This window comes from Phasianus colchicus, chromosome 3 (genome assembly GCF_987193195.1).
Source record: "Phasianus colchicus chromosome 3, bPhaCol1.hap1.1, whole genome shotgun sequence".
In the NCBI taxonomy this organism is placed as follows: Eukaryota; Metazoa; Chordata; class Aves; order Galliformes; family Phasianidae; genus Phasianus; species Phasianus colchicus.
This window is the reverse complement of record NC_143438.1, coordinates 87210417-87234674: the sequence shown is the minus strand read 5'-3', so window position 1 is coordinate 87234674 and position 24258 is coordinate 87210417. Positions and strand designations below refer to the sequence as shown.

The 24258-nt window shown below is 40.6% G+C and overlaps 1 protein-coding gene across 3 annotated transcripts in view; it reads right to left on the bottom strand.

Moving 5' to 3' along the window:
- Positions 1 to 4516: 4516 nt before the first annotated feature.
- The window catches only part of CCN4 (cellular communication network factor 4), a 38601-nt gene continuing 18859 nt past the window's right edge, over positions 4517 to 24258 (bottom strand). For 2 of the 3 annotated variants that reach the window (XM_031591246.2, XM_090138024.1), the window contains exons 2-5: positions 11594 to 11873; positions 7881 to 8138; positions 5537 to 5730; positions 4517 to 4911 (exon numbers count right to left, since the gene is read on the bottom strand). In XM_031591246.2, the coding sequence (XP_031447106.1) occupies positions 4612 to 4911; positions 5537 to 5730; positions 7881 to 8138; positions 11594 to 11873 (1032 nt within the window). In that variant the 3' untranslated portion in view covers positions 4517 to 4611. Of the gene's footprint in view, positions 4912 to 5536; positions 5731 to 7880; positions 8139 to 11593; positions 11874 to 24258 lie in introns of those variants that run through there. The other variant, XM_090138025.1, reaches the window with a different exon arrangement.

Genomic DNA, 24258 nt, shown 5'->3' with positions numbered 1-24258 from the left:
AACCATTTCTGTCCATATGGCTGTTGCAAACAGATTATTCTTGTAGCTTCTTAAGAGAGATAATGAAAAAGTCATGCTTAGGCAGGTTGATTAACACACTTGACTTTGCTGAAAAAGCCTACACAAGCTATCCCAAATCCAATAAGAATACTTTGGAAGAAGAAAAAAAAAAAAAAAAAAAAAAGGAAAGAAAGAAAGAAAGAAAAAACTCTAGAGCCAGTAGAGCCAGAAACAAGCCTGCAAATGAGGACATGTAAGCTGGGGAACACCTGGCATTCCCAAGCTGCCAAAATATTCACACTGAAGGAACTGCCTTCAGAACATTTTTCTTTTCCATACTACTTCATTTTCATTTTTTACAGATCCTACAGCTCAGGGCTTTGTCACAAATTGCAAGCTCACCCCTGGATGCTGGTCAGATGAGGAGACTGCAAAAGGAAAAAGAAATGTCCATAGTAAAAGTAAACTTTTTTGCTTGCCTAAGCCTCTAAATGAGGTGTCAGTCATATATTCATTAATCGTTTGCTACTTATGAGGTCATTTAATATATTAAAACCATGGCAACAACATGCCACCCACATAACCTCACTATGGTGCCATATGAACAAATAAGATGCGTTATGTGGTTGGTGTAACTCAGACTAACACACCAAACCAATCTGTTTTTCCTATAATTTCTTCATGTATTTCAGCATCTGAAGCTCACAGAAATATTTCTGCAGGACTGTTGAAATAAGGAAGTAGCAGGCTGAAAATGTATCTGTGTGGATATTTGCTTGCTTGCAGTTAATGAGAGAACTCAATTTCCATCAATTTAATAAACTGCTTATCTTAAAATTCATTCCAAAAAAATGGGGAAAAAAACCCACAGGGTTTAATTCACTGGATGACTCAGAATTTGAGTGTTGCAGCCCTGATGCGTGACATATATACAGCACAGTCCTTGTGAATCCATTAAAACTGAAGCAACTGCACCACACCCTGCATGAAAGCTGAAATAGTGTTTTAAATTCTAGTCAAAGCTCCATTCAAAGGCATCTTGTAAGTTACATGCTTGCTTCTTTCCATCCTTCAAGGAGTAGTTCCCAACCACAGCATCTTGAGCTGCCATATATACACTGGTAAAGCCCCTATGGAAAAAAAAGGGCTATGGGTACTGGAGCCTTGAGATTTGCATCAGAGACCCATACTCTGTCCTTCTCCCAGCCTGCAAGGCCAACATGATGATCATTATGGGCAGGGTGTGGGTCAAACAGTCTCAGCTTAGTCTGCATTGCAAAATCCTCACTCTCATCTTTTCTCAAGCCTGTTTCTGGAGTGCTGCATCAAATGGGTCTGGCACCAGCTCAGAGCCTGACATCTCCACAATGGTATTATTGTTGCTTTTTTGGATGATGACACCACTTTCAGGTCCCAGCAGAGACCTGGGCCCATTGTGCAAGGCACAGTACAGATGCAAAGTGATCATCAGTTCCTGTTGATGGAGGAGTTTTCACTCTCACTAAAGGCAATGAACACTATAGCTTTGTTCTGGCCTTGCTAATGAAGGACTGATGATAAGCAAAGCAGAGGTCTGAATCCACCAAAGTCTTGGAAGGCCTTGCGTATTTATATAGTAATCCCAAAGCTACTTTTGTAAAGTTACATGACTTGCTCAATTTCAGAAAGAGCCAGTGAACCAAACCTAGAGGTCTTAACCCTAGCACTAATCTTCCTGTAAACATCATCCCTTAAAACAAAGGAGCTTTAAAGCACCATAAACTGCAAGTCAGGTCGCATTCATCGTCACTGCACAGAAAAGCATTTGCCCCACCAGCAGCAAAGCTAATGGTGCTTGGTTTCCTATAGATTCATGTCCAGTGACTCAGAAATTCCTTTAGAGAAGGGTAATAGCCATTACTTCCCACCGGGATACCTTCAGCACTCCTTTCACCACTGCTATTCATTTCCAAATGACAGATATGTTCAAAATGTCTTAATTCTGCTGTTGTGGTTGGGCCATCCTACAGTTGTGCAGGCTTCCTGGCAGATGTGTACAAGTGTGGTAGGAGCAATCTGCTGGTCCTCTCCTCTTCCCTGCTGTCTCATTTCATTTTTTATTTCAGAAATGAGAATGCTTTTAAGATCTTTACTCCTCTGCCTACTTTGTTTGACATTTGCTACCAATGGAGTGACTAATAGATAAACAAATGCATATACCTTGTTCCTTTAGGAAACCATGCCAGAAACAGAAACATCTTGGGTTTTAGGGCGAGATCTGTGGTTTCTAGGCATTCACTTAACTAAAAACCAACACACACTGGAGCTGTTGGTCATGCATTAGCTTACAATAGCTTCTTTTATCTCTCAATGAAATCTGTGTGGTTCAGCCACTGCAGCAGTTGACTATGGTGGTTACAGTGTCAGCTAATTGCAAAGCTAAGCAAGGGTACTGATTGCCATAGCTTTGGGTCTGTATTCACCCTATTTTTTTCTTTCTCCACCTGTACTTGTAAGAGAGAAAGACTTACTGTACATGGAAATAAGTTATATACACACTCTGTTTTATGCACTGTATATTTCACAATAGGAATATATATAGATAATTATATACATATATATATTCATGTTCATAAATGTTTTATATATAAAATATATAAAATATTATATGCAACATCAGATGTGTGCATGTATATAAGACGAATATATATATTCCTATATATACCCACTTATGTAGATATGCACAAACATATATATGTGTATATGTATATATGTACACACACACATATATATAAGTACACATAGTCCAAATCTAGAACATGGTCCAAATCATATTCAGGGAATCTTACTGAGTTCCTGGGATGACCGCTCTACCAAGAACCTCAGTGCAAACTATTCCATCTTTTGGAAAATATTGCCAACTTCTTGGCTGAGGCCTCTTTTTCTTATGTCCCCACTGACCATTTTTCCAAGTGATGATGTTTAAAATGTAACATGCTCAGTCTTGCAAAAGTTGAGCATCAATTTGCATTGAGTTTTGGATTAACCCAGATTTGTGGGAAAATGTACGCATTCAATTCTTGAACATAACACTGTTCTTGAAGTTTAGAGTTTGAAGATTTACAGCATTTCTCCTATATGTTTTTACCTACAGATTGCATTATTTTCACCCTACTCACAAGAAACATTAATTTATCATTAGTAAGAAAGATTTATGTCTCTTGGGAACTAATCTAGCTTCCTCTAGCTTATCAGGATGAAGACAGACAACTTGCCATTTGGAACTAAAGCAAAACAAATGACTATTTTCAAACAGTTGTATCATCTGAAGTTCAGAACTTTACGGGTCCAGGCTCCAGTCCACTCAGTGGTTCTGTGTCACCAGTGAGTTCGCAAGCAGACACTGAAGTTTCCCATGCAGAAACATATTTCTACTGCTCAGCTCTCTCAAGTGAAGCAGTTGGTGAAGCTGTCATGGTGCATGGGATATGTACCTACTACTCGCTCTCAAAAGACTGATTCCAGTACACTTTAGTGACAAGAAATGTATTGTCTGAAATGGTAACAACAGGACTATGCTTTACTCTTATCTAATATTTGAGTGTGAAACCACTTCTACACATCGTTTTATTCTAATAAGCAGTCCATTTGTAACTGATGAATCATTGGTTATGCCAGAAACTCTCCTTTTATCATCCACAGAGCTAATAGGAAAACTAACACATGCATGTAAAGCCTTTCCTCTACCACAGGTGTTTCTCTTCATCTCTCATCTGACTCTCTACAGCTTCTCCTCAAGGTCTGCAACACTGACCTATGACGATAAGTATAAGTGGGCAAGAGACTCTATCCTGTAGGCATGAGCTCTGGGGTGGTCATTTTGGATTCAGAGCATTCAGGCTGTTCAAGATGAGAGCTGGTAGCAAAACTGTGAAAATATCTCTGGCACAAGATTCCCCAGGAGATCAATAGGAGCTCAAGAAGGGCAGGGCACAGAGGATCTTTTATCTATACTAGTGCGGTGAGACAAGGACAGCACAGAGGAACATTCTTCTCCTTAAGGTCTTCCTATGGATCCATAGCAGTGGGATGTAAGAAAGAATGACAGAGGAGGATTTCTTAGGATTATTCTCTTTGTGTGACAGAGAACAGGTCAAGTCCAGAGGGTCACTAGCATCAAAGGCTGAAGTATTATGGGGAAAATAAATTACATATAGCAATGCTCATTTTTCATCTTAGACTATATTATTCAAGAAACAATAGTAAAGATGTCTCAAGCTCATGTCTAAGTTCCTGACAGCCGTACTTTTGCTCTCATTCTAGTGTAATACTCTTTCCTTTGGACAATGAAACTGCTGGGCTAATAAGTTCCAGTGCCAGCAGGACTGTTATTTAAGTCCTGGAGTCTGCATAGAAGAATTTCTGGCTGCTCTTAATGGATGGAGGTCTATTAAGAGTTGAAAACCCTGCTTGTTCAAAGCCTCTCTAAAAGCAGTGTGGCAAAACAAGGAAATTTAACATCCTAGCTCAGGAAAAAACAAATTGTACATTGGCATTGGATGAAAGATTCTCCTTTTATTTTAAAACCTCTGTAAAATCAGAGCAATGGGTCAATTCCAGCATTCAGCCAATTTAATTAGCAATTTCAGAGTAATCGTGGTAATGAGCCAAGTCGGCAAAGATGTCATTGGGGTTCTTGCAGTTCAGGTTGCAAAAACAAGCATTGATCCACATTATTTTCCAGGAAATCTCAGTTCCATCTGGGCACTCAAACCTCACTTCAATAGTCTTGGACTTGTAGGGTGTGCAGCACCTGTTGTCTGTGCAGATACCACAGTATTTGGGTCTGTAAGGACTTTTGCTCACACATCCTGAGATGGTGTAGTTCATGGGTTCATTGGCCCTGTAGACAGCCAGGCACTTCTTCCCAGGCTAAATCAGGGAACAGAAAAAGAGACTGATTAATACTCATTGTTTCAAACTGACACGGGGAGATGAAAACCACCTCGCCGAGGTTTATGGTTTAGTGGGCATGATGGTGATAGGTTGGTAGTTGGAGTACATGATCTTAGCTTTTTTTTTTTTTTTGCAACCTTAATGATTCTGTGATTCTATGAAGCTGCTAAAAGTGTTTTACAGGCTGGATCTACAGGTGTGACAGGTGGACACATCTAAACACACGAATCCAGAAACTGCAAGTAGGATACTTGCAAAATATGATTTACGTCCATGACCAGCAGTGCAGTGCAGCATCACTTTTCTGCTAGCTGAGCCTCAGATCTGCCTATACCAGCAGTGAGCAGAGCAGGCTTGGCTTGCTTTTCCTTGTAAGGAGCTTTTGGATAAAGTTAAAGCTCTCAGGGGAAGGTTTTCATTCCAGCATGTGAAAGCACAGGAGGGGACATTTTGACCTCTCTGCAGCACAGTGAGTCCACTTGTGCTCACTAATGGCCTCTGAGTTCAGAAGTGCAGCTCTCAGAGGCCAGCACACTTCCAAACAAAGGCTGGCCCCATGTCCAGACAAAGTTCAAGGGAAGCACAAAGAAGTGGTCCCCACCTTAATGTGCTTGGTGATATCCACCTCGCAGGGTCGCATGTTGCACAGGCGGCTTTCCTTCAGCAGCCGGCACTGGTCGTTGTCGTTGGAAATCCTGGTGGAGATGCCCAGCCCACAGGTCTTTGAGCAGGGACTCCAGGGTGAAGTGTGAACGATGCAGTTCTTCTGCCAGGCTTCATCCTCCCCCTCATATGCTGTAGGGAACAGATTATCATATATTACTCAGCCAGGCAGCTTTCTGTATTAAACACCCTTGCTCAAGCTCATTACCCATTCAGGCCACTAACCCAAATAATTAAATCACAACTGAGCAGCTCAGCATCCCCACGAAGCTCCGCTTGCTTTGTTACCTCCCCATCCCACCCCCTTTGCCACTGACCTACTTGTGTCAGCCCCTCCAGCACTGCAAGCTCTTGGGGCCAGAGCTGATTTCTCTATTTCTCTTTACAGCCTCACACAAGGAGGTCCTTGTCTGGGCCCCCAGGTGCTACCACAATGCAAACACTTCATCATAGAAATTGGTGCAGAGAAGTAATGAGATCTGATCACACCATGAAGGGTTATGATTTCTGAGTTCATTCAATCAATTCCCTGCACCAGAAAGTTGCTGACAGTCCTTGCTGTATGGCTGAGAGGTCTGGGAAGCAGCCACCGCCTTTCATTGGAAGGAAGAGCAGCTTCAATAGCTTACAGGGAACTTGGGAACCACTTAGAAAAGGGTGGGCTCTGTTTTGAAAGGAGCCATCGACCTCAGGTCAAGTTCCTTCACAGTCTTTGCAAAAGTCCCCACTGGTCTGCAGCTCACAGCACGGCTCTGATAGAAACTCAGCTGTGCTGAGCATGCTCGTTGTAATACTAGTTATCAATTTTAAAATGCTATTTTAATAATTATATCAAATATAATCAAAGATAACCCCACTTCTAAGATAAGAAGTTACACAGGGGAAGCTATGCTGTGCCCATTTGTATGCCATAGTCCATGCAGAGAAAAGGCACATTTCAGTAACAGATGCTTTAAATTTGAACCTGCTTTGCAGCTCAGAGATACCAGGGACAGAAGTGAGTAATAAACTCTGGTGGTTTTAACCCACTGAAAAGACACTAAAGATTTTTCAGGAGTTGTATTTGATGATCCTTTATGGGTCTCTTCGAACTCCAGATATTCTATGATTTTTAATTTTTATTTTTATTTATTATTATTATTATTTTTTTGGTACAACAAACATACAGTCCAAGGATGGAGAAAAAAATGTATGTATAATCAACAGAAAAATAGCCAAGTTCCCTGGCCTACTGCAAACAATCTGTGTCTCTTTGAGCTCTACTTTTGTGACATATTCTGTAGAAAGATGTGACTCATGTCTCTACATTGCCTCACAGTGTTATGAGGATAAATGTATGACACGTGGCAATGCAAGCACACTGTAAGATATAGAGACCATGCAACTGGCAAATGGTACCACATCTGTTCAGAGAACTATATGAACCTCACTGTGAATGTGTGAGGAAAGAAGATACCTTATATGACACAAAACATAGGGTTAATAATGACATCGATCCAAGTGAACATAACTGCTAAAATCTGTAGTGATACAAAGACAATTTTGCCTAAAATTTCTAGTGAACCTTCCACCACAATAACTTATTTCAAAGCGTATCTGAGTTTGGGACTATTAAGATAAAGGGGCTTTAAAAACATATTACTAATGCAGTACCAGCCAGAAAGAAACTCTCAGTATCAAATTAAAATGAGATCACTTTGCTTTTCAGAGGTCCGGATGGAGCAAAAATGGTGAAGTAAAAAGGACTTGTGACATCTTACAAGTGCCAGCAGTGTGTTTATTGTCACACGAGCATGTCTGATCGATCTCACATTGCTGCTCAGGAGGTAAAGCACCCCACTGGTGTGTACGTGTCCTGTCCTTCACTACAAGTCTTCTAAGAGTGTCTGTGCCTTGTTCACACAAACACAAGACACCTGCCAGGCCAGACAGTGCAAGCTAATAATTTTGTTGCTGACACTGATTTCAACTCAGGACAAGAGGCAATGGCCTTAAGTTATTCCAGGGGAGATTCAAGTTGGATATTAGGAAGAATTTCTTCTCAGAAAGAGTGGTGAGATAGTAGAATAGGTTGCCCAGGGAGCTGGGGGAGTCACTGCCCTGCAGGTGTTCAAGAAATGTAGAGATGTGGCACTGAGGGACACAGTTTAGTGGCCATGGTGGGGATGGGTTGATGGTTGGACTAGATGATTGTAGTGGCTGCTTCCAACCTTAATGATTCTACGATGCTATGATTCAGTTCCTTGATTACTAAGGAGAGATCCACCAAACTCTCACCATACCTGCAGAAGAGATGTGGCGTGGAGAAGTCTTCCTGATTTTCTTGGAGTCATCGCAAACCCACTGTTCACAGCACTTCCCTGCCATCTTAATCAGTTTTGGGTTCGGGCACCAGACAAGGGGAGGGCGTGAGTTTGTGCACATGGGAATGCAGCCCACAGCCCCATTAATGCATGTGCAGTTGTATTTGCAGTTGGGCTGAAATGTGTCCCCATTATTATATCTGACTCCATTGAGGACACATCCTACACCGACAATCTCTGAAAGGAGAGAAGAAAAAGACACACAAAGCACCATTAAAATAATGCTGTCAATGAACAGTGTTAATGTATTCCTTTTAATGCACTCTGAGGTGCATTAAAAAGAGCAGGTCAAGGGAGGTGATCCTTCCCCTCTACTCTGCCCTGGTAAGGTCACATTTAGAATACTGTGCTTCAGTTTATAAAAGACAGTGATCTCCTAGAAGGGATCCAGCAGAGGACCACAAAGATGATAAAGGGCCTGAAGAATCTCCCATATGAGGAAAGACTGAGTAACCTGGGTCTGTTCAGCCTGGGGAAAAGAAGACTGAGAGGGAATCTGATAAATGTTTATAAATATCTAAAGGGAGGTAAGAGGCAAATGGATGAGGCCAGGTTCTTCTCAGTGGTGTGTAGCAGTAGGACAAGGAGCAATGGCTTAAAACTTGAACATGGGAAGTTCCATACTAACATGCAGAAGACCTTCTTTACAGTAAGGGTAACAGAGCACTGGGACAGGTGCTCAGAGAGATTATGGAGCCTCCTTCTAAGGAGATATTCGAGACCCATCTGGATGCCTACCTGTGTTATCTATTGTAGGGTACCTGCCTTAACAGGGGGTAGGACTCTACAATCTCTAGAGATCCCTTCCAACCCCTGCAATTCTGTGATTTACCAAGCTGCTTTCTGAGCAAAAGGAGGCAACATAGGGACATGACAGGGCTGCAGTATTCAGCATGATGCTGAGACAACTGTAGTCACACCATCTGAGAAACCTTTAATTCTGAATCACTGAAAAAATAAATCCTATAATGCTTCCTGAAAAAAAAAAAAAAAAAAAAAAGGTATAAAATAAAATGCTTCATGCACAAATTCTCACTAAAATGATCATTTCATGGCAGGCTGAAAGAAGCTATTAGAAGCTATTCATAATAGGAATAACTCAATTAATTAAAACTGGAGCACCTAAAATGAGATTGGATTACTCTATTTAGGCAAGTAGATCCCACCCAGATTATCACAGAACAATTTCCTTGGAAAATATAATTTGATGCATATTTGTAAATAAAAGCATGGATGATCAAGCTTTTTCACCGTCCTTGAGTAGGAATCTCATTGATTCAGCCAACAAGATGCAGAGCAACTATTTTAATTTTGAAGGCATGGACAATTATTTGGAATCGGTGGGAGAAATCGAATGGTAAATTCAAGCTTCAGTTTCCTGTTTGGTCACACGGAGGCAGTGTGCATGCAGAGATCAGATTGCTCAAGTTTTAAGTCTGGTTGGAAATGGAGCTGCAGCGTGGTTGTGCTTCAGGGCCAGCACAAACTGAAATGCTGGATTAAAATCCTCAAAAGCTGCCTATTTTTAGAATGAGTTGAATGAAAAGATCAAACACAAATCCTTTCTTCTACACACACAGAAAATAAATAAATAAATATACTTGCTGGAATGTGAAGCTCCAGTTTGTGCTTAGCTCCAATTGTCATGATGCTACAGCCTTTATATTGAAGGCTTACTCATTGTTGGAGCCAAAGCAGAGGATTCAGTTATTTTCTGGCTGCACACACAGATTATATTTCAAGAAAAATTCTGTATTTCCTGGTATCTTTTTATTTGCTTTAAGGACACTCCTCCAGGTCAGTGCTAACTCAGCTTCCTGAAGTTCACATCCATCAAGAGGTTCATTGTGAAAACAACCCCAAACACAGACTGCATCTAAGATGGGCAACTGGGGGGTGCTTCACAATTCCTATCCTTATATGCACAAAGCCTACTTCTCCATCTGGATGTGTGTTCTGCACCCCATTGTATCCCTGCTACAGTACAGAGAAAATCCAGCAACACGAGGAGAGCTGTAGTGACTCTCAACAGGCTCCTATCTGATGTCCAAGACATACATCAGCATGCCAGTCCAGACACAGCCTGAATTTCCACCCTATTTCTTTTCGTGACTCTGCTTCCAAGATCATTCAGGATCTTTATTTTCCACAAATCCTATTGTTCCTGTAAATCAAGCATGCCCAGAGAAATTGTGTATGCCCCCAGCCTGGAGGCATTCAAGGCCAGGCTGGATGGGGCACTGATCAACCTGTGGGAGGTGTTCCTGTCTATAGCAGGAGGATTGGAACTAGATGGTCTTAGAAGTCCTTCCCATCCCAAACCATTCCATGATTCTGTGCCTTGTATTCTCTAGAGCTAGAGTTTTTGGCATCCAGCTACATAGCAAATTCCTCACAACAGTCAGACCCCAACCACCAACTCAGGGTTCCACCCTTGCCTTCAGTCACCCTATAGCCAGTGAGAGTCTGGTGTATTTGGAGTGGAGGGGTGCAGCCTATGTACAACATAGCACATGGAAAACAACGTGTCAGCACATCCTGTCATCTGCATCCACCCACATGCTGAAAGCAAGGGGAAGACCGCAACTTTTTGTGGTAGTCAGAGATAAGCTGTTTCACCTCGTAACCATGGAAAGACCTAGCTTCTCACGTCCCTCAGCTGTGCACACCACCATGCCCCTCACCATATAACCAAAACTGTCACAAATTAGGCGATATATTTTCATGACTACAGGGGATGTGAAAGCATATGGGACGGGGAATCCTTCTAGACCTCACTGGACAAGCTGGAGATCTCCTCCTCCTACAACACACTGAGACTGCCACAAGTGTAGTGATTGTTTGGGATTTATGGGAGGACTACAAATTGTGAAATCCAACTAAGAAAACAAGCGTTTAGATAAGTAAACACAGTGCAATGTGAAGTCCTCCAAAGAAACTTAGGAAGGCTGAGGAAGCTTTGAGACAACCTCCAGCTTGTTTTCCTCTCCAACTGCAGGGCCAGCTGTACTGATATTGTTTTTGACAGATGTTTCCTTAACCTGTTCTTGCAGACCTCCCAAGAAGATCCAATGTTGACACCAGACAAAACATCTGAATGATCCTATATCCTCTTTTCTTTGGATCTTTCTAATCTTGAAAATCACTGTTTAAGTTTCTAGCTCCTAGAATATAGCTCCTCTAGTTGTTATTCTGTATATCCTACAAAAATGTGCTGTTCTTCTTTGGAAACCATTATTTGGAATAAGTCTTTCTATCAGCATGTTTTTCATCCAGACACTAATACTCCTTGTCTTTAAAGCCAGTTGCACACCTGCACTTCCTACATCCACAACCCACTATAGAACCTCTTCCTGTTACAAGGAATGTAGAATCATCTACTTGCAAACCTGAAGGCCTTCAAATGATGGTTACTTCTTGCTTGTGGCTGCAGCCAACTCAGAAAGCAAGAATTCATTTGCCATTCCTCATCCAGCCAGCTGCCCCAAGACTAAAGACAGAAATGAAACGGAAGAGGATGAATGGAGGAGCCGCTGAATTTATAGTCAGGTATTTAATGAGATAAATTTCAGCTCAGACAGAGAGGAGCTGCCAGTGTATATCTAAGTCAAAAATATATGTACATCACTTACGTGCACATACTCCTATTTCGTACCTAGGTCTGTCTCCACTGTAGTCACAGTACAGGCCCCTGTGAAAATCACAGGTATCAGCCTCAGTGCAACTTTCTCCACGCTGCTTGGCGCACATCTTGCAGCAATCGCAGCCATCTGTGACAAGGCTGACTCCTACTGAGCACCGAGGTGGGGACTTCGGACACTCGCACGGCCACTTACAGTACTGAGTCCGTGTGTAGGCCTCTGTTGCAGCAGGGATGGTGGGGGTCATGGTGGTGGAGGTCTGGGCAATGGCCTACAAACAAAGAAACACAGCTTGGAAACTCTTCCAGAGAAAAGGGGCCGTGAATCCTGTGGTAATTAGTCCTCAATAAAAAACCTATTGGTTCCAAAGATGCTACAAGGAAACCAAAGAATAAATGACATAAATGCGCTGTTCTACCATAGACCCCTTCACATATCAACCAAGGACAAGGACTGTGCACCTTGGACTATCATTCAAACTGCATATACCCAGATTGCTGGTACTCAACCTTTTCGAGACCTCTCCTCTCCAGACATGTAGGAACATCTGATATATGAGATGAAGGTGTGACAAGTCCGGTCTGTTTTATCCTGGGTACTTGGCTATGAGAGAGGGTATGCTGGTGTGGCAGAGGATGCTTCACCATGGCTGTTATTGCCTGTTCATTGAGAGATGGCATTAGAGCCTTTTGACAACTTGAAGGCTCTCTCAGGCAACAGTAGCTGCCATTCAGGTCCCCAACCAGGATCATCACAGAATCATCATAAAATGGCCTGGGTTGAAAAGGACCACAATGATTATCTAGTTTCAAGCCCCTTGCTATGTACAGGGTCGCCAACCAGCAGACCAGGCTGCCCAGAGCCACATCCAGCCTGGCCTTGAATGCCTCCAGGGATGGGGCATCCACAACCTCTGTGGGCAACCTGTTCCAGTGTGTCACCACCCTCTGAGTGAAAAACTTCCTCCTAATATCTAACCTAAACCTCCCCTGTCTCCATTTAAGACCATTCCCCCTTGTCCTATCACTATCCACCCTCGTAAACAGCAGTTCCCCCTCCTGTTTATATGCTCCCTTCAGGTATTGGAAGGCCACAAGGAGATCTCCCCAGAGTCTTCTCTTCTGCAAAATTGGATAAAGTGTTGCATTTTGAAAACAAAGGGAAATGGGCTCTATCTGACTTCCTTCTCCTTAGGTTTATCCATATTTATGTGGGTCTTGTATTCAAAACATCCTCTCACAAGAGGACAGGAAAAAGGTTTGTGAGCCCACAACACTCACTGGCATGCAGCTAGGAACTTCTTTGCTGTGAGGATGAACTAAAACCTACAGATTTTACACTCCATCATGGATTTCCTGAGGATGGCTTGGCCACCTATTCGCTTCTTGCAATAGCATTAAAACAACTGCCTTCTTACAATACCTTAGCTCTTTAACTTGAACAGAAACAAGGTTAGAGAAAAGCAAAGAGAGTCTCTGAAATAAAAATCTACCCAACTGGCTCTGAGTATTTTGATATTCAAGTACACTCACCTCTGAATAATGTTTTGCTTGCTTCCTGTAACACAACACACATAAAACTGAGTTCCCTGAGAGATTCCCAGTGCTAAACAAGGAAGCTATACTCTGGCTATAACATTTTTAAAAATGAATAAAAAAGACATGCATTTCTTTTAACCATCCTCATCCTTATCCATCCTTGTAGTGTTTACACACACACATTCAATTGAGATACTCTCTTTCAGTCCTAAAGTAGAAACTTTCCCCAGTGACAAGATGTAAGGGCTGCAAAGAATGCATGTGTAACTCTGCAGAGTTACAAACTGCAGATAACAAGGAAAGACAAGGTCTAACAACTGCTACGGTAATTCCATCCATTCCTGGCTATCTCGTACTGTTGTGACAGTGCACTCCTTGCCCTCCCCAACACCATCCTCCCTCCCCCCCCCAATCCAGCCTGATCATTGTGGCCTAATTAAGGCCTAGTGCACACAATAAGGTGGAAAAGATCTTGTTCTTGGGACTAATAACAACCAAGGTTTCACCACTGGTGCTCAAACACCTGATAACAGACACCTGGTTCAATAGAACCAATTCTAAATTGTATGACTGTGAGTCAATCATCTTACCCCAAAATTGCAAGGAGTCTAAGAACCCCTGGGAGAGTTCTCCTTGCAAGCATCTGGCTGCACACCAGAATCTCTCCTTGAGTAGATGCAGGTCTCGAGATTAGTTAACATGTGTGCATAGATTGACTCAGGATGTGATGATGCCTTGCTGACAGATCCCCTGTTTTGTTTTTAAACTATACTAGTTTCACTAAGATTTGAGCTTAGATTCATTTTTCACTCCCCACCTTTTGTGTAGCGAATAGTCAAGGATATCTAGCCATTTCAAATCTTGTTAAGCCATCGTTCAAATTACCTCTTGTATCTATTTATACCAATAGGTAAATTTCTGCCTTCCTCTTACAAGTGCAGTGTGCAGTGCTTTAGTCTCCTCCCACAACAACTGTTCTATATATTTTCCTGTGTGTAATTTTCTTTACAGTGTCAAATGTCTCCAAAAAAAAAAAAGGGGGGGTAGGGGTGGGCTGGCTTTCCATTCGCTCCAACCAAAGGCTTCTGCTAGTGCTGTATTTGAAGATGTGTTTAAGGATCTTAGTAATTAGTTATCCTTTATGTAGAACACTAAACTGTTAACTCATTGCTAATCTCTGCCAAATAGGCACTGTGTTTGCTCCGGGCATCATTCCCAAATCCATTAAGGCCTCCTTACACAGAGCTGGCCTTAAAGTTGGCTTCAAATCACGTTTAAACTCATGTTTAAACTAAAACATACCAATATAATTTATTCCCAATTTAAAGCTCCTTAATGCTGCCAAAGTTGTTAAAAGAGGAAAGTCCAGAACAATGAAAAGCCCTGTCCCTTTAATGGTATTTTTCATTCCACTCAGCATACTTCGAGAAAGTTCAATAATCTGTCACTTGAGAAGCCTCTTTAAGTGCAATAAACCTATTTACTTTGTTGCTGATGAGTAAAAAAGTGCTTAATCAAATCCAGATAGACAGACAAAAGTCACACAGCTATTTAAAGGGCCCATTGCCATGGCCCAACCCCGTAAGTAAATCCCTTCCCAGACTATTGTTTCTACTGTTAATAAGAGCAAGCAAACAGCTCTATGTGTAGACACATAAAATGTCTGTGAATCAGAAAGTAATCAGTAAGTCCTGTCAGTCCAGTGATTATAGTTAATAGGTGAGGGTTAAGACTGCATACTTGTAAAGGACTTGTAAAGGCTCAGACACCACCACATGTTCCTTGAAATGTGTTCATCATGCACCAGAGCAAGTATGCTACCTGTGCAGCTTCCAGGCTTTCTTCCTCCACCCTCCTGATTCCCTTTGCTATAAAAGAAGCAATTCTACAGATTTATAAAATTCTTGGCCTTTTGTCATAGTCTCTATCACCACTGGGATATCTAAATCCCTTTGGAAAAGTCATTCAACCCCTCTACTGCAGCATCTCAGAGCCTTGTGGGATATGAAACTTTCCTATTAACAGGTATGATGGTTAGGTCACAGTGAGTAATGTTTTCTAAAAACCATAATAAAATCCATCATTTCCATGGGTGCTATCAAAATCACATAGTAATGGTCCTCATCAACAACCATCCTTACCAAAATCAAAGCAGAATAAACAACAACAACAACAAAGAAACCCACAGTACAACAAAAACTTCATGTAAGTTACCATTTCAAGAATCATGTCTTAAGGGTCAATATAATACATAGGAGGACAACTACTTTGTATGAAATTCAGCATGAAATTCAGAGTGAAGAGAAATGTAGCAATAGTGATGGGGATTTGAAAAAAAAAAAAATTAAAACAGCAGTAAATATAAAAGGTATCTGCTAGGAAATATTTTTTTAATCCAGATACTGGTAATTAACTTCATTTTTATAACTACTCTCCAAACTTGGGATCTGCAAATCTGTTGTGTTGAGTGCTGAGGAGAAGATGTTTCACTGCCAGTTATTAATGAGATCTAATTATGTTGCTATTGGGGATTAAAAAGCCATTCTCACTAACTGACTTAATAACATCTTTCCTAATTTATGCTAGGCAAACTCCAAAATAATTTCTTTTTGTATCCACAGTTAACAATATTTCACTAGCAATAACTTCCTGATAATTTCTATGTTCACATTCAAGAAAAGAGAAGAAGAAAATAAAAAATGTCTGAGTGCCACGGCCACAAAATCAATACTTGTAATAGCCATGAGTTTTACTATGCAGATTTTTAAGATGAGATATGACTACCAGAGTTTTTGCAGCATATTCTACCTACTGGAAAGGTGTATTTCCAATCTGTTGGAAAATACCATAGATGTAAGTTTATTTTATTTTTTAAAGTTGGAAGACCAAGATGCAGTGTTCAAATTAATGCATACAGCCCAAATTGCAAGAGAACAGCAACACTTTTACATAATACATGCGGAAACCTCAAGCTTTGTTTTTAGAATAAAGGCTGAGATACATTGCAGTATATTCCTTTCCTTCCACTTCTTATAGATCCTTAAAAGTACATTTACATGTATTCATTTAACTGTTCCAGTGCTGTAAGATCTAACTCTTAAAATCTTTCTCTTTCAGGTAATTTTTTCTCAAGACAAGGTAGGTAAAAAGAGAGGAAAGCTATCAGTGTTATTCCCCTCTGTTTTATTGATGAGAAAAAAGGTGAACTGTCTTTATTTTCCAACTGTAGAGCACCTCAAGGGAGTATTTTTAAGCTACATTTCTGAAGCTGCCTTTCTGAACATGTTTGAGATATCACCGATATGAGACACAATCTGAATTATCTCCTGTCCTCCACCTCTGGCACACTCATAAGAAAAAGATGTTGAAGTGGAGACCTTTTTTTATAATATCCTCCTTATTATTGAAAGGATGTGATCAAATCATCTGATTTGCAGACTACCCTTAACTGCCTTGCTGGTTGGATTTGTGTACCCAGGGCTGTCAGCAGTAGCTTATCACTCTTTAGAAATAATTATATTTCTTTCAGATTGGCTGTCCTAAGCCAGGACACTGCAGTTAATAGCAACAATTAAAGTGGACACCTGCACATGCATATCTGAGGAAAGCACTGAGAATTCCTCCCATCTCTCCTCCAGGTGGTGCATCTGCTTTCTCCTGGTTCCACCTACTGGCTGAACTATTTAGTCAGCCCGAGCAGAAACATCAGTAGAGCCAACTCTGCGTACAATGTACAGTTCTAAATGTTCTCACAAACTCAAAGCTCTTTGAAAATCACCCCAGGGGACTCACATTGAGAGAGCTGCATCATCCCCATACCAACCTGATGCAACACTGTTCGCAGGAGAATACAGGGGCTGGAGCTTAATAAAAAAGTCAAAATGAAATATATATAGATATATATATGTATGTATGTATGTATGTATATAAAAAGAATGTATGTAATGAGGCAACACACTCTTCCATCTCTGAGTGCCATCACTGGGAAAGCACAGAGGTTGCTTAGTGTAAACCCAACAGAAAAAGAGCTTGACAGCTCAGTGCACAATGCTGATTTTTCACCTGCTTTAACCACACTTAGGATCTAGAATTACCTTTCAATTCCACAGTTAAAAAGGGAGTAGTATTATGTGGACATCTGAATGGGAGGCAAATCCCCAGTGAGAGTGGAGCAATTTTATCAGTCTCTCTAAAAACATTGTGAAAATCATGCTTAGAGACACTATAAATCAAAACATTTTCAGCCCATTCACAGAATATATGGATGCCTATCATGTAAACACATGAGAAAAAAAGCAATTTTATGTCAACCTTGATGGAAATGTGAGAGCTCTGTTGAGGATCCAGTTTGAAAATCTTAGGAATATTGCTGCTTGCAAACATATGAAGAGCAAAATTTTGTATTATTTCTGCTGTTAAAATTATTGTTTCCCAACAGTGCAAGACACTTTCTCATTGATGGATTAATCTTGAATTCAGTTAAGATGAAGAAAAGGAAAGGCTCAAACGCACAATAAAAAGGGACAACTTTTATTTCACTATAAAATAGATAACATATCAAAATGAATTTGAAAGGGCAAGTTGGCTGTGGTGTTTCCATGGTGAGGGCTCTACTTAGTTCATAAAGCTACAGCAAAGACACCAGTGTATGGAAACAACTGGTTACATTGTCACGAAAAGCAACTACTTTCTAAATGTTACTCATTTTGCACAGAAATGACATTACATTTATCTACAGTCTTCTGTCTGTTTTGAGAAACAAATGAGAAGAAGAAAGATCAGGACACATTTGTGATTTGTGACTCAGGAGATAGAGAAGAAGGCATGCCAGGGAAGGGTTATTTTTAAGCCTAATAAGGCTAGCTTCAGGAGACTGTAAGCTAGACCCTGGGAGCAAAGAGAGAATGTGAGACAAAGGGAGATTAGGTGTAGCTCAGCAGAAAAGCTATCTCATTATACATTGCCAGGGTGTGAAAGCAGGAATACTGGTCACTACAGGTCAAGGGAGAAAGTGCTTTTCTTGGTTTATGATCAGAACAGTAGGACCTGGCTTACATCAGTAGGCATAGAATCATAGAATCATGAAGGTTGGAAAGGCTCATTAAGATCATCTGGTTCAATTGTTGGCCCATCACCACCATACCCACTATACCATGTCCCTCAGTGCCATATCTACACTTCCTTGAACACCTGCAGAGGTGGTGACTCCACCACCTCCTTGTACAGCCTGTTTCAATGCCTCACCACTCTTTTGGAGAAGAAATTTTTCCTAATATCCAACCTCCAGGACCTCAATGTCTGCCTTGTAGTGAGGGGCACAAAACTGAACACTGTACTCAAGGCACAGCCTCACCAAAGCAGAGTACAGCATGATGATCACTCCTCTAACCCTACTCTATTTCTGATACAAGACAGGATGCCATTACCCTTCTTGTCCACAGTGAGGACATTGCTGTTCACGTTCAACCAGATGTCAACTAACACCTGGCTCAAACCAGACTATCAAAGTAGAAATTTGCTTTTTGGTTTTACTCAGTTTGAGATTCTTAGCTGAATATAGCTGAATATTTGCATTACTACTATATACAAGACAGATGGGTTGATAAAGAACCAGTTCTTACAGCTAGATCAGCAGTAAACACAGTGCTATCAGGTTTTCCTTGTTGTTATACTCTCACAGCAAATCCCCAAATCCCTATGAATGCCCAGCAACTATCACAAGGTAATACTAATGATAAGTGAGCCAGCATCAGGACAGAGATATAAATCAGATTCTGCAGGACACATAACAGGAAGAGGAAAATATGATTACTGGGGGCTCAGCTTCCCCAGAGCATCCATGAGTTTCTAGATACCTTCTTAAAACTGATCTCAGCCATGAAATCTCCACAACATATTGTAAACTGATGGGTCCTGAAGACAGAAAATGTAAGACAGTTTTATAGGTGTCAAGTGCCAGTTGGATTTATTCTTGATGTGCACTGTAAACTGAGCAGAAAGGAACATTCTTCATGAAGCATAACATTCAATAGCTTAAGAAAATAAAAAATCCACAGTAAGTCAACCATTAATATTTCTGAGATCTGCAAATGATGACCAACTTCCCATAACATCATTTTGGAAAATACATCTGTGGGAAGAATGTAGGCAGATGTTTGAAATATCCTTTTCTAATTCAGTTCAGACAGTTGCAGAGTAAAGATTACATACATTCACTGCTTTGCCAAAATATTGCTTATAGTGGCAAACTCAGTGTAGTTTTGTATTTTCTTTACTTTTTCTTCATGGAGTGTTCAGAATGAAAGAACTTCTCTGATAGAAAGCAACCTGATGTTTTGTAAGCATTCTTCCAGTAAGAGTAGCACTTCCTTAGAATTACAGTGACCTAAAAATGTTTGGACATCATTAACAAGTTAACATGGCTACCACATACTCCATTAATTAGGGCATTAAACAACATATTTTCTGTGTTCTGAAAACATTTCAAAGTCTTGTGCTGCACATGTTTCATCTGTGCAGCTAATGAGCTCATGTGGTAAAACTAGCTTGAATTAGAGTTTGAAAATCAACAGGGAACATCTGGAGGAGCAACAGAGAAGAGTCTCTCTGTTGTTGAAGGAATGAATAGGCAGACTTCAATTTTAGGAAACTAGAACAAATGAGAGTGCATTTGGACCATCCAAGGTCATAGGGTCACAAATCATCCTAAAACAGTACGGAGCAAGATGCTGACATATGAGTCATGGGCTGGGTGACAAAAGCAGTATCCCAGTTCCCAGACAGGACTAGATTGCTTTGGCACAGGTTTTACTTTGCAATTAGCCATGTTCTGCATTTGCTTATCTCATATTATTCAGTCATGACCTCGAATAAAGGGGAAGATGCTTTCTGTCTCTTACACTCTGTTCCAAGCCATGCAAAAAAAGTAAAGCCAGAAGTTCCATTTTTTTCTTTTTTTTTTTTTTCTTCCTTTTTTCCCCCTGTCAAGAATAGCAAAAGTTTGGTGGCATTTTTCTAAATCATCTTAGTTTTCATAAATCTTCGATTCGAAACAGAACTCTAAATTTTGAATGTTAGCAGATATTTCCAATGCAGAACTGTTTGACTTAGAACAACTTTTCATTTCAAAATTTGATCATTTAAATCTGAAACATTTTGCTTGAACTAATGTCAGCCTTTCCCTGGAGAAGATGATGAACTGATGAAGTTGTATGTTTCTACTTCCTTTAAATAACAATTTTCCTCCCATGTCAAGCTTCCACTGCTTAGCTTTGGTTTTCCATGTTGATCACTTGTTATTTTTCAAATGTCTTCCCTGAAATCCATACCAAGGGCTAACAACTTGCTTTCATCTTGTCAGGGCTCAATAGGAATACAGAAATTAATCTAGTCTTGGTGAGATATCAGTGGATTTGTTTCACTACGTGGACTTCAGTTTTGGGCCCTTGCTTTAAGTGGGATATCAAGAAAATAGGCACCAGAAGATGGCAAACAAGATGGTCAGAGTCTTAAAGAACATAATTTGAGGCAAATTCTGGAGTCTGGCAAAGAGGCTTATTGGTATCAACCCACAGCCGCATGAAGGTGAGCAAAAAATATCACAACCAAATTCTTCTCAGTGGTAGCAGAAGGCATATATATGGACAATAATCACAAAATTCATTCAGGAAGCCTTTGACTGAACACCAGGAAGGCCACTTCTTGAGAAGGAGGTGAGTGTAGCTCTAGGACAGGTCATCCTGTGGGTCTGAATTCTCCATCTTTGGCTGTTGGGACTAGAGACCTCCAGAGGGCACTGGCAACCACAATTTTTGGGACTGTGTGATTGCATACTTGATCAAAACCATTTGCAGAATACATCCGTAAGCCAAACCAGTTCAGTCCTGCCTTTAGCTAGCTTAAGTCTGGTTCTGGCACACAAAAGTAAAATACTATTATTCTTTTGTTAAATAATACATTTAATGCAGACAAAAATATCCTATTTTGTAGATACACCTCCTCTTCATAAGCACAGACAAATATGTCATTTGGCAGCTAATGATTATTTTATCTGATAACAGGAAACATAGCATATGTCTAGTTTTATAGCTGGAGGATTTCAAGACAATAGAAGGAAAGTGAATTTGCCACTGCTGCTCTAATGCTCTAATGGCCCCATGGGAGCACATGGCATGTGCAGATTCATCCAAAAAAATGTAACTACCATTTAATGTGGTGTCATATCACTGTATCAAAGCCACCTCAAGACTTTCAGTGAAAGATGAGAAGTAAGGCTGCATTGCTAAATCCTTATGGCTGAGTGAAAAACAGATGGAGCCTACAAGTTGTCTGAATAAACAGTATTGTTTCCAGGCAAACAGTATCATTTCCAGGCAAAGAGACCCACAGTGAAAGGATATTTTTGCTCCAAGAATGGCATATTTTGGTATCTGATTAAATCTGTTAGACAGATAATGCAGATGAAAGAAATATGGGTCAGTAACATTCCTAGGACAAGCAGAAGATGCCAGACCTTCATATGCTCTAGAAACACTTGAAACTATTTCAGAGTTTGACTGCAGAATAGAATGACCAAACTTAAAATGATATGCCTTATTCTACCCTTTGCCAGGCAAAATCATGGCAAAATCTTCTGTAGCATTGGAAGTGAGTCAGCTCTGTGTGTGCAGAGAGTAAGGCACCATTAGTAGGTTTGAAGCTAAGATACCCACATCAGGATCTACCACAGCCTGTTATCAGGGCTCTTCTGAGAAGATATTCATCCAGCATCTGACTAGTGTCTGAGGCTGCTGCTAGAAAACCAAATGCTTCTGTTTTTATCCTCTCTTTAATTTCTCACTGCAGAGACAGCCTGATTTCTCTGAAGGCACAGGAACAAGTGATCTGATTTAGCAGTGAGGATGTATAGCAAACAAGTGCTTTTTTCTCAGCCAGATGGCAAAGCAGAACTGTGGTATATAGAGCTCTCAGTTGACAAGAAGGTTAAGGGGAGATATTTTGGTCCAAAAGGAGAGAATGTATTGCCAGGAAAGTGGGAAGAGGATTAAGCTGCAGAATTCTCCAATGGGAGTTGTACTAGATGACCTCTAAAGGTCCCTTCCAAATCAAATATTTCTACAAATTCTACCTCATATCCTCTGGAAACCTCTCTGGCCCTTATTTAACATGTATAATAGCATCACTATACTTAGAGGCCTTATGATACTTCCACATCTGTACTGTGAAAGGTTTGGCTGGTATCACTCATGATGAAAAACCCTTGAGAACAAACACAGTTTTCCAAACATAAGAGATTGATGCTTGTAGAAAGCACAGAATTTCCTATACTCAGAAACAGAACAGAATCATAGAAACATAGAAACATTTGAGTTGGAAGGGGTTTTTAAGGGTCATCTAGTCCAACCCTCCAGCACTGAACAGGGACACCTACAGCTAGATCAGGTTGCTCGGAGCCCAGTCCAGACTGACCTTGAATGTCTTCAGGGACAGGACACCCACCACCTCTCTGGCAACCTGTTTCAGTACTTCACCATTCTTATCATCAAAAAAAAATCTTTTTTGCTGTTATATTTGGTCTAAATCTCCCCTCTTTTAGTTTGAATCCATTTCCCCTTGTCCTATCATGAGACCATGCTAAAGAGTCTTTATTATAGCTTCTCTGTCTATGGAAGAGTCTACTAAATCATCAATTCTCATTACTTGCAGGTAGAAATGAGTATAAGGTCTATCAGATGGAGGAAAAACAAGTTCCTGTAATTAGTATAAATGATCATAGAATCACAGAATGGCCTGGTTAGAAGGGACCTCAAGAATCATCAAGTTCTAACTCCCCTGCCACAGGCAGGCTTGCCAAACACTAGATCAAGTACTGGGTTAGGTTGTCCAGGGCCCCAGTGTGGTAACATAGCAAGTATGTAGGGCTTAGTATTCTTTCATGAGTCTCTGGAGGTTTAAAGGGACCTTAAACTCTGTGTAAAGCAAAGTGCTTTAATGAAAACCAGATTCTTTTTTTTTGTTGTTGTTGTTTTTTGAAATCTGGGATTTATTAGGTAAATTGATTTGATTACAATAATTTGGATAGATACAGGAAAGACCGAAGAGACACAGCCCTCCTTTGCATCAACTATGCATAGTGCACAAAGGTTGGCAGGAAAAAGCTCACGGCGATAAAGGAAGTATTTATGGTGCTATAAACTTATTAAGCTAGTAGCAGCAGCATTTAAATTAAGGAAGGGAAACAGGAATTGAAGATGATGTTATACATCCAGACAGCAAGAGGTGGTCTCATGTTCTGAACAAGCGCCAGGCATCTGGAAGCCTCTGAAAATAGAACTGTAGGAATCCTAATATGTATAGGAAGAGAAAGAGTTTTGTGCTATCACCCTGATGGTGCAAAGGCAAAAGAGACACACAGTCAGGAGACAAACAAACACCCCTGCCAGGACATACAAAGTGGTTAATGGCACAGGGGGAATTCAAATATGAACACAGAATAATACGAGTGTCCATGTTGACACAAAGAAGGAAAGGGAATTGGATATCTTCTGTGGCCTCTGCTGACAAAGATTCGAACTCTCCTGGGAGCTCACAACACCAGCAGCAGGACAGAAATGTTGCCATGGCCTATGCTACTTCCAACAGTTGAGTTTTCTGCATTCCCCTCCCCCTACTGCAAATCCTAGAAAGATTCCTATTACATATGTGTGTATACAAACTGAATCATCACACAAATAGATGAGTATCTAAACAATTCACTCAAGGTTCAGGGATCTGAAAGAAAATATAAAACAATACAGAGCACAGAACAGATGCTGCTCTAAATCAATTCTTCAAGGAGATGAAATATTGAATTCCCTGGGAACATATTATCTTTCTAATTGTTTTCTTCCTAAAGCTGATGTAAAGCCTTCAGCTATATTACAGGCTGCTAATGTCAAACAACTGCCTCTTGAAATCTCCCTCAGTGGATCTAATTAGGCATTTTGTCACTGTGTTTTATTATGTGCCAAAAAGGAACTCCAAAAGGAAGTTCTTTGCTATAGTGATTCTTGATGTTCAAAGGAGAAGCAAGCAGCAGAATGTGAAGCACAACTTCTAAGCATTTATTCTGCTGTCTTA